We start from the raw sequence: 14,017 nt of genomic DNA, 5'->3' as shown, positions 1-14,017 counted from the left end.
GAAATGTCTTGTTGACAATGAGCTTCGTTGCACAAATTAGATCCTGTCTCTCCATCCTCAATAGGTAGTATCCAGAAATTGGAATCTGGAGATTTCTTCAGAACCATTCATAGTATTGCAACAAAAATCATGTGTGTGTGTGTGTGTGTGTGTGTGTGTGTGTGTGTGTGTGCTTTCTGCTGCACTAAGAGGTAAGATGGATTGAGAGAGGGAGAGTCTAAACATGGTCATTGATGTTCTAGAAGTGGGAAAGGGGTAGGAAGGGTGTAGACCATTCTTATTTGTTATTTCATTTAAGTTATATTTTTAATATTGTGCTCACATTTTTCTAATAATTTATTTTTTCACTCACTTTACATCACAATCACAGCCCCCTCCCAGGCCTACCCTTATAAATCCTTCTCCCTATTACTTCCTCCCCATCTCTTAGGAGGAATCCCCCCCTTGGGTACTGCCCCATACTGGGACATCTAGTTCCTGTAGGACTAGGTACATCCTCTCCCACTGAGGCCCAAATATGCAGTCCAGGTAGGGGGAAGGGGATCCAATTGCAGGAAACAGAGATTGAGACAGACCCTGCTTCACTTGTTAGGGGAATTACATGAAGACCAAGCTTCATATTTGCTACAAATATGTAGGTGACCTAGGTTTACCCCTTCACTAGGAGGTGACCATTCTTTTTTGCCTTTTTGCATTTTTTTGACTGTTGTGTCAATGTGTTCTATGTTGTCTTCTGCCCCTGAGATTCTCTCTTCTATCTCTTGTATTCTGTTGGTGATGCTTGCATGGACGTGATCATTCTTAAATTCAGGGCATGATGTTCTCCTGCCTCCATATGTTCCACCTCCCTAGAACTGGCACTTCTTTAGCTTCTTTAATTTCTCTGAAGCTAAAACCTTTCCCCACTACTACACAGGGAAAGATACTTACAGGTTTAACCACTTGTGCCTTCAACCAATTCTTGGCTTCAGTGCCAGGCTTTATTTCTGCTTGATTAATGCATAGTTTATTCCCTGAATCTCTAGGGACTTCTGTGGGTTACTGAATATCTGGGCTTCCCTCCTTGGACACATAATGCTTCAGCTTCCAGTCTTCTGCTCTGCCAAGTCTGATGTTAATCTGGATCTGCTTTTCATCTTGCAGCACATTTGAAACCCCCTTTCCATTGTTGTCCTCCCTGCTTCCCAGCTGTCTTTGCAATTGTGTATATTTTTTTTTGTATTCCTGATTATTTTATTTCTTTATAGGTAAAAGGTGAGACTTGGTATAAGAGAGAGAGAGAGAGAGAGAGAGAGAGAGAGAGAGAGAGAGAGAGAAATTTGTGTTGATCCATTCTGATTAGCTGACTACTTCCCAAGAACAAATTATTCTTCCCAGAAGCTTCAGCCAGTCTTATCTCTTTAAATTGAAAGATTATTTGTTCTTCCTGTCCCTCAACCATTTGGGGTTATTCCCACATACACAGCATTTTTCTGAGAAGAACTAGAAACCTTACCACATTAATTGTGTTTAAGCCTGGCTTTGGGACTTAGAAAAAATAAAATTTTCATTTCATTACAACTTTTATACATATCTAAGATGTATATACTTGTATCATCAGTTTTGTTCATTCTTATCATTTGATTCAGAAGTATGTCTCATAAATATCCTTCTAAGTAGATAAATAATTAGATTATTGAATCTTACATATTATAAGGTAGGGAAGAAAATGGGGTGCAGTTAGGAGATGACTAGGAAATATGAGTAGATATCAAAGTTAGTTACAACAAAATCTAATAGGTCTTCCCATAGTAACTTGTAGACATTTTCTGAGTTCCAATGCAAATTGAATTCAGGCAAAGAGCTTCAGCTAAGATGCACTTCAGGAAAAGACCTTCCTAAGAGAAGCAGTTATTTGAACTAAGTTTACATGGACAAAGGGAGCAGAAGGTACAGAAGGCCAGCAGACCTGAAAGAGCAGACATGGAGAGAGTTTTCAGGTGATGTTTGTGATCAAAGATGTCAGCAGGGACCAATTTAAATTAGCTCTTGTACACCCTGCAAATGATCTCAGGTTGTATTCTAAATGCAATGGGAAGCCACTGGAGGATTTCAAGCAACAAAGTAAGTGAATGGCTCTATATTTTAGAATGAGTTCTCTGACAGAGGGTGAACTGCTGTAGCACAAGAGTGGAAAGAAGAATAAGCTCAAGATGAGAAAATTGCTCTAATCCTAGTGAGTGGTGAAAGTGGTTTGCGATTAGTAAAAGAGATGGGGAAGTTAGGTACATTTGTAATATGTAAAGACTGCTCAGTAGATTGTGTATGTGAGGAGTGAAGTTCGATGTGACCCTAGATCTAGTTGGGAAATACATTGACTGGTTATCAAATTAGTGAAATATAACAATTCTCAATTCTAGAATTGAATGAGTGCCCTCTGGAACTCATGGTATGGGAATTTCCTAACAATTACACTGTCTTCTGTGAAAACAAATAGAAAAAGTTATTTCATTGATGATTACATCTAGTTTCCCAGTCTTTAAGAATAGCATGCACTTTTAAAATATCATCTATATAACAAATGACTACCATATCTTAAATCTTCTCATTAACAAATTATATATCTAGCCGCAAAAATGGCTTAGTAGTTAAGAGTACTTACAGCAATTCCAGAGGACTGGAGTTTGTTTTCCAACACTCATGTTGGGGAGCTCACACCTCCTTGTAACTCCAGTTCCAGAACATCTGATGCCTTCTTTTGGCCACCATCAGCACAAATACATATATTACCCACCTACACAGGTAGACATATACACACATGCATATACATTTAAAAAGGTTTTTTTGTTTTGGTTTGATTTGCTTTGTTTGTTTGTTTGTTTCCAAAATCTTTTTCTAAAAGTACCATATCTGAAACTAACGCTGGGTCTTGCCTCACTCTTGCAGCCCTGTCTGGCTAGTTGCTCAATCAGAAGCCTTCAAGCTATTTTCAAACGTATATCTCTCACCATTGTTCTGTAGGGGGGTGTGAGTGCATGTGTACACATGTATATGTGTTTCTGAGTGAGTGAGTATAGTCTTTTAGGAAGCCTACATTCAAAGTGGCATCGAGAATGTGCAATTTTTCACTATTAGCACTTTTGTCTAAACCACCATCATTTCTATGTGGAGTACTTGAGAGAGATTACTAACTACCCCCTGCCGCTTCTGTGGTGACCCCAGTATTCTACTCATAGCAGTTAGATTGTTTGAATAAGCTTTAAAAATATTAGGGTCTATTTAAGTCTTGTTAGGCTGCTACAAGAATATGCTATAGATTAAAGAATTTTTAAGAGTGAGAAACTAAAAAACAAAGTGCCAACCTATTGACTGTCTGGTTGAGATTCCTCACCTGCTTCTTGAATGGCTCCTTTATGCTGTGTCCACACATGGCAGAAAGAAGGAGGAAGTTTTCTGCAGATTCTTTGCTTCTGTTGTATATTCTTATTTATTTCTGGTAGTTTGTGACTGGGTGTTTCTATGGAGCCCAGGCTTACCTCAAACTTCCAGCTCACTCTATCACCGTTTATTTATCTTCTGGGTGCTGATGTTTTGAACATGTGCTATTGTGATGTACTCTTGTAAACTGATGTCAGGAAGGCTTTCCCTACATCGCACTTCCTGTTATTATCACATTGGTGCTTAAGTTTCAGTGAAGGTATTTGAAAGGGACCTGATCATCCAGAACATTGCAAGTCTTATAAGAAAATAGTCCAGTAGCTCCTATAGGATCCTAGAAGGAAAGTCAAAAGATTCTGTATGGTCTTCTCTGACCTCAGGTCCCACTCCTACTATTAAGAAATGTTTTCTTCGCTGGGCGTTGGTGGCGCACGCCTTTAATCCTAGCACCTGGGAGGCAGAGACAGGAGGATTTCTGAGTTCGAGGCCAGCCAGCCTGGTCTACAGAGTGAGTTCCAGGACAGCCAGAGCTACACAGAGAAAAAAAAAAGAAATGTTTTCTTCAAGACTCTGTAATGGAACGATTCTCACCAAACATCTTTATTTGAGTTTTAGTAATTTCCCAGAAACATATACATACTGGTCCCACATTTTTACTATAAATATGCTCACAAACAGAGATGTCCTTTAAAATAGTTGAAATGATGAGTGAACCAAAACTCAAAGGATAAACAGTGGTAGAGGGCAGCATGTTGGAGTTGTATCCCAGAATTACAGAATTCCCTTTCCTGTGTTTTAGTTACTCTGTTTATTCTACTCTGTTTAGATCGACGAATCTATATTACTTCAGCTTGTAAGATTTTGTGTGCTATGAATTTTTTTATGAATTTGTAAATATGAGCTATTTTCTTAACACTTTGAGAAGAAAAGAGAAACATCTTTTGATTACTTGTACACCTGTTATTTTAAGAGTTGAATCCTGGAGCAGTATGCTTGGAGTGATATCTTTTTCATAACTTTATCATTTCCTTAAATATTGGTATAATGAGATCAATAAATAATTTGCCTTAAAATTTGGCAGGATGTTGCCAAATTTAGGGAAAAGTGGCTTAAGGTACGTTAAGAAGCAGTTAGGCACTATTTGGGTCTTTACAACAATTATGTTGAAATTATCATCTTAGTGATCAAAATTCTGTTATGTAAAGTTGAAGATGAATTTAAATCAGTATCCATATTTTAAATTTTTTTAGTTTTGACCTAATTTTTATGGTACATGATAATAATTTGTTATCTTTTGTTCCAAGTGTAAACTGGCTTGTTTTTCTGATTATAAATTGAAATCCATTCAGATGATACAGATTAGTCATAATAAGGCAAGATCATCATTTGACTTTCTAAAGATGATTTTCTATATATATATTTATATATAATATATATATATATATATATATAGTGTTACCATTGTCTTTTCTGCTTTTTATATAAATATAAACCTAAAGCAGATTAAGAACTGTGCATATGGGGCTAGAGAGATGGCTGATTGATTAAAGTCTGTATGTAGTACTCTTGCAACTTTGCTTCCTAGCACCCACATCAAGCAAGTCACAGCTGCCAGCGACTTTGGCTCTAGGGCATCTGATGCCCTCTTCTGGGCTCCATGGACACTGTACTCACATGCACATACCCATGCATAGACTTAGCAAAACACATACACATATAAATAAAAATAATAAAAACAAAAGAAATAATTTTTAAAAACTGTACATGCTATTTTATAACCTTCTTTACACTCTATGTCAAGAACATATTTCTGTTACCTCTAACATGGATCTAAATAACCCCCTTTTATGGCTATATAATGTATGACAAAGATACCTTTTATACTTTTCATAAAAATCTAGTAGTAGTAAAAATTAGTCTTAAACATTTAAATAATATATAATTTAAAAACTATAAGAGAGCTTCATTTTATTGACATGTATCAATCACTAAAATAAAAAGCCCTTCAAATATTCTTAACAAAATATAGTGGTGGTTTTAGCTACCAAAATTTTGAAACTACATCAAATGTTTATTGAACTTCTACTAACTACTACCACTGGAAAATTAGGTGAGATCCCTGATTTCAAAGAATATACATACATTCTGGGTAGATTAGAAGTAGATAATCAGCTAATAAGAAATGATGATAACATTAGCTACTGAAGCATGCCTGATAATATGTTTTAAGGTAAAGGTTAAGCTGTCATTGTGGTCCTATATTCTGTAGACTGAATCAAATTATATGCTTTCAGGTTTGAAGACAAAGACCAGCAAATAAATTATGAGATATTTTTCTCCCTCCTGAACTGGAGAATGAATCCAACACCTGAGTTGCAAGCCCCATCATACCTTAAAGAGGTAAATTTTATGCTTATTTTAGAAATAAGCTATGGCTACCTCTGTTATATTTTTAAGATCATGTGTCTTTAAATTATTTTCCATGGAATGTAGTAGCCATATCATTGCTCTTGAAAAGAACATTTTCTGGGTATTTCTGTTGAAGGCTAATTCACTTTCTATGCTGAGCAAATATGTTATAGAAGAACAGGACTTTTCTCTTGCAGTTGAATAGTTTTTAGCCCCAGTTACATCCAATTACATAGAAAATGGAATAATAGGTTACACTTATAAATAGATATAAATATCTTATCAAGGGATTTGGTACTGTAATTATAATCTATAACAGCAAATATCAACTGATGTCTGTCATCTTTAGTATATCTGTGGCTTTGTGTGCAGCTTTACCCTGTGTGAAACAATAGAGTATGGGGATTCACATTTTAGACTAGAGCCAATCTGAAGAGAAAAATTCAATAGAAAAAAATGCTTGGTTAGGAAAAACAAAGTTCATGTGATCAGATGGGGACCTTTAGCATTGTGGATTTATCTGCATTCTCTAAGATATCTTTAATTGTCTTTATGGAGAGAGTGGGTAGGTAGTAGTTTGTATTTTAACATGCTGTAGAAATTTATTTTGGGGGGAATGTCCCTTGATAAAGCAGTTGTTAATCCCAGAAAACAAGCATTTATTCTGTCTTCTAGCCTGAGCTTGCCTAGTGCTTCTGGCAATAGGCCTCTTAAGCATATAGCTTCTTAGGAGTATTAGGGAAAACCTTAGAACTTCAAGTTGGTTGTGGAACAGTATTGGTCAATAGAAGTGGGGTTGAAATCTGGCTGTTACCTGTTTATCTGAACGATATCAGGTGAATTAAATGTCAAACTTCATACACTTTTAGATATAATATTCTGATAAATGAAGGATCCACTCTCAGCACATTCTCTGCTTTGGTCTGGCATTCAAGGATAATATCATCACTCCCTTTGAAGGAGCCTATTCCTAATGTGAAATCAGTACACTTATGTTTGGGGTTTGAATTGATACAGCCTACATAGGATTCTGGGAAATTAAAGTACCTACTTCTAAGTCAGAACAAGCAATAACATATCATCTTGAGGAGGTCTCATTTGACATTTCAGAGATGAAGAGTAAGTTAGTAAGGTAGGATTGTAACATGGTGTAGTGGTATGCAAAGGAATCCCTAAAGTTTCCCAGCATGGCCCTGGAGAAATTCCTGTGGCTGGAGTGAAGGCTTATGGGGAAGACTGGAGAAGAATGAGGTTGGAGATGGTAATCGAGGTTTGAATATTATTCTGGAAGGACTGAAGGCCACTAGCAAATCTGGGAATTTGATATATGTATACAATAATCAAATAGTGGCAATTATCATTTCCAATGCAATCATTACTTAAAAAAAAAAAAGAAAACAGGTTGCAATGAAACCTAGGTTCAATAAGTAGCTGAGAAATAGCCTTGAACTCCTGATCTTCATTCTTTGTGCTAGCATTATGGTCACACACCACCACACACACCTGGATCCTTAATTTGTTTGCAATTATTTGCTACATTTTACAGTACTTGAGATCAAATTTAGGGCTGAACAAGCTAGGCCTATGCTAGACAAGCATTCTAACTACATGTAAAATTGTTGTAAGATATACATCAGGTGTGAAGTGGAAACTTTAGGGTTCTTTGGAAAGTCAATTATGTTAGATGGTGTTTGTTTTGCTGGGGCAAACACATGAAGTGGACACAGGTGAAAGAATAAGGCAGACTTGTGAAGGAACGTTTCTCCGAAGCAGACACAGGAGACAGAATGTTCTGCCAAGCAGGCACATGAAAGGACATGCGATGAGGGATTCTTTACTAACAACATATGGGTATTGGTCTGCCTTGCATTGTATAGTTAAGCTCCATTTGTCAGGACTCCATAGAGAGAAACACACCAAAACCTGGTGGTATGCTACAGTTTCTTGCTGCTTGTGCAGACTTAGGCTGATTGACAGAGTGATATCAGTTGAGACAGATGCACGTGTTGAGGCAAGACACATGCTAAGGCAAGACTCATGATGTTTCGAGGAAGTATAAAAAGTATAAAAAAGTATTTAAAAAAAGTATAAAAAGGACAGTGATTGGAGGCTGAGTTTGACTTGCTTATAGAGCTAGCTATGCAATGCTTGTTGGTTTCAAGTCTTCACTGATCTTCACTTCATTGAGCGAAGCCTTTCCCCAGCCTTCCTGTTGACATTAGTCCCTCCTGGTCACTCATGCCAAAGCTAAGGCCTAGCTGTCTCTACTAGGTCATGCCACCACTGCTGATCCATGTTTGCTATCCTGACTCTACCAAACTGGACTGCTTGTGTATCTGTGAAGTGTTTGTGATTTCCAGATAACACAGATGGGTTCCATTCTAAAGAACCATTTCTAAACAGGGCCACTTCCCCTGAATCCTTTCTTTCCCACTACCTCCAGTGGGTAATGGGTCAGAAGGGAGGTTAAAGTGTTTAAGAACCATAATTAAAAATAGGTTTTGAAAAATTAAAGTTACAGGCCATTTTAGGGGTAGGGCTATTGATATGTCAACAATGACCCCTTTTATAAATTTGGAAACTTAATCTCTGTGATATCCTGCTTCTTGACCATGGGCACAAATTGCAATTGTTTTCTATCACCTGTTTCAATACCTTCCCCAGAAGTATCTACCATATCATAAGCATGCCCTTTTCATTGAGCTTTGGTGGTGGAAGGGGTACAGATCAATTGTGAAGTTTCCTTGATGTCCCATTGCCAGGTAGGCCCACTAGAAATTCTTGGGTCTCATCACTATACACCAACTGCTAGTAAGAGATCTTAAAAGCTCTTAGCTTGTCTCTCCATTCTAGAAACTTGATGTGGTACATAATATCATTCCTATTTTAGAGAGGTAAGAAAGTTAGGAAACAGTAAGTATGTGGTAGAGCCATAATTTAAGTCAGACCTGTGCTACTACAAAGAGTAAACATGAAAAAAATTGGCTGAGGGTATAGCTCAGTGGCAGTGTATGTGTTTAGCAATCACAAGGCCGAGTTTGTTCCCTAGTACCTTCTATTCATTGTCCCTCTGCCATAGAAAGAAAATTTGTCTTTTTGATATAAGTAATGTTGGAGATATTGTAATCAGTTAAACAAACTCTAAGATACCAGGGGAGAAGGAAATCAGTACTGATATTTGCTCTGGTAACCTGGTACAATGAGGGGTGTGGTCAGTATTCTACCTTTCCATAAAATATTATTCAATTCTGTGTTAACTATCATGCACTTGTTTTATTAAGACAGCTTCCATTGTTCTCAGCCTGCTTGGTCATCCCTGGGCCTGACCTTTCTAACCTGAATCAATTGGACTTAAGCATCCTCAGCTGCATAGCCAGAGGGATGTACTGGCAGGGAAGAGAAGGGAGAGTGATGAGAGAAACCATCTTCCTTCTTGCCAGTCACATCCTCTAAGTGCATTAGTATCTGCTCAGAGGTTCATATAACTGCTAATCTAGGTTCTAGTAACTGCTCTCATACGCTTCTTCAGACCCAGAGAGTTGCATTGACTGTTTGCTATTAACAGTCCCTGGGAACTGGAAGATTTCTTATTTTGTCCCCCACCCCACCCCCCAGTCCATCCTACAACATTGTAAATACTGTCCATATCCTATACCTGCAGATTCTATCTCTGTGGCCTCAACCAGTCATACCTAGAAAATAATCAAGAAAAAATTGTGTCTACCCTAAACATTTGCAGATAATTTTTTCCTTGCCATTTTTTCCTAAATGTAATGTAACTGTTTTTTTCATAATACATACATTTAGTTAGGTATAATGTATCTAGAAGTGATTTAAAGTGTATGGGAGGGGGCTGGAGAGCTGACTCAACATTTTAGAGCACTTATGGCTCTTGCAGAAGACCCAGGTTTGGTTCTCAGCACCTGCCCCTTGGTCCATAACCATCTTTAACTCCAGTTTTCTGATGACCACTCTGAGTACCAGGCCTGTATGCATTTATGCAGGCAAATCACTCATACACATAGCACATATATACACATAACATAAAGTAGACTATTTTTAATATTAAAAGTGTATAGAAGGATGTGTGTATAGAAGGCTTTATATGAGTACAGTGCCATTCTATATAATGACTTGAACATGCATGGATTTCTGTATTATGGGTGGGTTATCCTACAACCTATCTACTTTAGATAATAAAGGGTGAGGTCCTCACTGTATTAAATTATTTGGCACTTAACTCTGGTTGTGGAAATACTCTTTTTCCTAAGGAACTCTAAATGATGTATGTCTGTATTATGATTTTTACTGGTTGACAACTTTTCTTGTTCTATTCCTTGTTTCTGTTTCTCTTTTTTCCCTTCCTCCTTCTAGTCTACCACCCAATTAACTGTTAGATGTTTCAGGATTGATAATTCGGAAATGTGGTCATGCCACATGTATTTATTTATATGCTTTTCCTACTTCATTTTGGAGAATTCCTCCAGTTCAGTATGCATAGAACTAAGTCATTCTTGATTGGGTATAGTGTGGTTATGTAACAAACAATTTAGCCAGTCATTTCCCTGTTGATAGGTATTCAAATATGGTATCTTGTTACTTTAATTTTTATTTTCCTAGTGACTATTGAGCTTGAATACAATTTAATCACCCTTTTTGCTACAATATACAGTAAGAAAAACCATTTTTCCACATCAACTCAGTATATACATTATAATGGAACTAAAGTTTCATGGAAAATTACTATTTTCGGTACATATGGAACAACATGTTTTCCTTTCTTATTTTCTTCCTCCTCTCTTTGCTTTTCTCTTGTCTCTCCCCATCTCTTGTTTTCTTCTGTTTGAATATTGTTCCCAAGTCATTAAGTTGATTTCATCACCCACAGAAGAATCACCACCTTCTATGGGAAGGCCAAAAATGTTCAGTAATTATACCTCTACAACGTTATCATCTAACACCTCTGTTGCCTGGCACCATTTCTGAGCCCTGGACCTAAAGGACATCAGATCATAGAGAAAGTGTAGTGTCATAGACTTGAGTTCAAATCATGTTTTCCACTGTCAACTGAATGACTGTGTACAAGTTTCTCAACCTTTTTCCATTTCAAAAAGAAAGTGGTGTTAAAAGTATTTCTTCCATTAAGGTTGTCATGAGGACTAAGTTGATATATATGGGCACTTGCAACAGCAGTGAGGACTTAAATGATAGGTCCTCCTTTTGTTTATAAAATGGGGCTGTGTCCTAGCCTTGAGTGTGGAATGAGGAGGTTAAAGTCAAGGAATGACAGGCTGAGCACCTGTGTGGAAGTAGGGTCAGCGTGGATTCCCAGGGTCAGAAATCTGCTCACTTCCTCTAGTAGAAGAGATGTTAGTTGGCTTTTATTAACTTGCAGAAATGGTGTGAGTAGCTCTCAGGAACTTATCAGTATTGCCACCATTCAGAATCTAGATGTTTCTATCCTGTGTTGAATGTTTTCCTCAGCATGATTTCTTTCCTGCAAGAACATCACATTTTTATAAAGGTCATTTTGGCTGATGGAAGTTGAATAGGCCTTACATGTCTGTATTATTATTAACTAATATGATGTCTTACATTCTCCTGTTATTATGACAAAATACTCTGATAAAAGCTGTTTCAGTTAGAATGGGGTTATTCTGGATTATAGAGGAAATCAAAGCAGAAGATGCTTGAAACAACTAGTCATATCACATCTGCAGTCAAAAGCAGAGTGATAACCACAGATTGTTGCCTAGCCCCCCCCCATCTCTCTCCACTTATACAGAACTAAGACCCCAGCCAGGGGATGGCAGCACCCTTCCCACCTTAGTTAACATAATCAAATTTCCATGATAGCCATGCCCAGGGACCCATTGTCTAGGAGACTCTAGTCAAAGTTGTTGATTAACACTAGCCATTACAGCGACATTTTGGATAGGAGTTTAGAACACTTCTTTATTCTAGCCTGATTAACTTTAGTACATGGGCTGGACAGAGAGAAGACAAAGGCCAATGATTAGAGTAGTAGCTGTAGTTAACTAGACTGAATAGGTTCTGGGTACATATGATATAGGATTGGACAGATGGGACATCTAACTTCCAACAAGGAAGTTAGGCGTTAGAACAAGTCAGCAATCAGAAGGGTCCATTGAGCCAGCTATCAAGCTTTTGTGGGCATGATTTAACATTAGAAACTATTGACAAAGTGCCGGTAGGGTTAAGGGAATCAAACAGGCAAATGAAACAGTTGTGTACTAGCAAGAGGGCAAAGGTATTATTTACCATGCCAAGGGCCTAAAGAAGCATGGAGGAACCAGTGTTACTGAAGGATAGCTAGAACTTGTAGGTGCAGGGGTCTAAATACTGTCCTACTATGGATACCATCAAACCATGGCCCAACAGAGAGAGCAAGGGGAAAGCAAGGAAATCAACACTTTAATCTCTGACTTAACTTTCTTTCCTGGACTCTCACAACACTTCTTTGTCAGACTATACCTTGAAACCAGAGAATACAGAACCTCAGTGACGGGGTCTACATAGGAATTGCCTTCCCAGGGCAGAGTAAGATGAATGAAAGGTCTTAAGGGCAAAGAGACAATGACCCAGTTCACTCTGTTACCGTAATAAAGGACTTTGCTTAGGAGACCAAGCCCATTAGCCAGATCTAAAGTTTTACCTAGTCTAATGCTTCTGTAGCATGGTTGTGTTGAATATCAAAAACAGTCCTCCAGAGTCAGATGTGCCCTTTCTACATATGATGGTTAAGTGGATTCAGTTAATACAAGTAAGGTCTCCAGCAACAAACAAGCAAACCTTGTTATAGCTAGTTGAGCTACTATTAGCCCTACTATCTTATGGTGCAAAGCTGTTCCTTTGTGTATAGATGCAAACTGGGTATCACCAACTATCCTGACTGCTGACTGTGACCCACAGCAACTTGCCTGTATCATGCCTGGGGGAGGAGAGTGCTGTTCCCTATATTGTTCGTTTGCCCAGCTACTCAGAACTGAGAATGTTGCCCAAAGTACTATCATAGCTTAGGCACCTCAATTTCCATTCTATATTGTGCTTGCTTTCATATGGTAGTTAGAATCTAGCAGACTAACTTTCACAATTTAGGGCCTGTCTGATTAATCTCGTAAGTCACATTTTGTACAGTAACACTCTTATTAGTTCTTGTATAAACTTTGTGTACTGTGAGACTTATCTTTCAACATTGCTGAGAAAAGTTAGACATAGATTCACTTTATGAAGATTATAACTGTAGAAATGTCAGTTGACTCAAGGGCTCCCTCTCTATCATGGCAGGATGATACCTTGGGATATGTCTTTGGATACTCCACTTGTTAAGGATCACCTTTTATTTTATTTTATTGCTCCCCAAACCTTGCCAAATAAGTATCATTCTCATTTTGTAGATAACAAAGGCTCAGACATTCCTAAAAGGAATGTATTGTCATGGGTAGTGCCAACTGTTTTTTTGCTTGTTTGTTTTTGTTTTTGTTTTGGTCAGAGTGTTGTTATTCTGGAAATGAATATTCACATTAGAATGACCTTGAACACAGCCAGCTCTGCGTCCTGAGTGCTGGGATTCAGGGCATACACCACAATGCCTGGCAAATAAATGTTTTTCACTCTCTTTTTGGCAACTTTTTCTAAGTTGTTTCTAATACTTATGGTAAAATTTAACAGTTGAAACACAGGGTTAATATATGTTCTCATTATGTTAAAAATAACTAGCAAATTCATACTGATTGTCTAACACCAAAGAGTAGCCTAGTAGAAAATATTTGGAGGATCTGTTATGATATAAAGATTGACTGACATGGACTTGAGCAAATGCAAACCTATCACTAATATTTACAAAGAACTCAGATCTCTTTAAAAACCTACATTTGTCCAAAATGCATTTTTAAGAAAAGAATCCCTGCTTGGAAGCCACACATATGTTCAGCTCAGATACAGATGATAGCTCAGCCAAAGGGAAGCAGCTATGAAGCACTGGCTGTAAGGAGACATGTGGATAGTAGTAGTAGTGAATCCCACTCCATACATGAACTCTTTCTCTTATTCTCAGGATCTTCTTGATTAGCTCAAGAAATATTTAGAAAATATTTTTTCAAAATGAACTTCTATTTGGTTTGCTAAAATTTAATTGCTTTTATGGTTTTATACCTAATGTTATTTCTAA

General features: G+C 37.5%; 1 protein-coding gene across 2 annotated transcripts in view; it reads left to right on the top strand.

Annotated features, from left to right (window-relative positions):
* Positions 1-14,017, top strand: part of Efhc2 (EF-hand domain containing 2) — a 178,854-nt gene that overhangs the window by 156,141 nt on the left and 8,696 nt on the right. For both annotated transcript variants that reach the window (XM_031343008.1, XM_031343086.1), the window contains exon 14: positions 5,712-5,817. In XM_031343008.1, the coding sequence (XP_031198868.1) occupies positions 5,712-5,817 (106 nt within the window). The remainder of the gene's footprint in view (positions 1-5,711; positions 5,818-14,017) is intronic.

This window comes from Mastomys coucha, chromosome X (genome assembly GCF_008632895.1).
Source record: "Mastomys coucha isolate ucsf_1 chromosome X, UCSF_Mcou_1, whole genome shotgun sequence".
NCBI classification, from domain to species: Eukaryota; Metazoa; Chordata; class Mammalia; order Rodentia; family Muridae; genus Mastomys; species Mastomys coucha.
The sequence above is the reverse complement of the archived record's forward strand: the minus strand, read 5'-3'. Positions and strand labels throughout refer to the sequence as shown.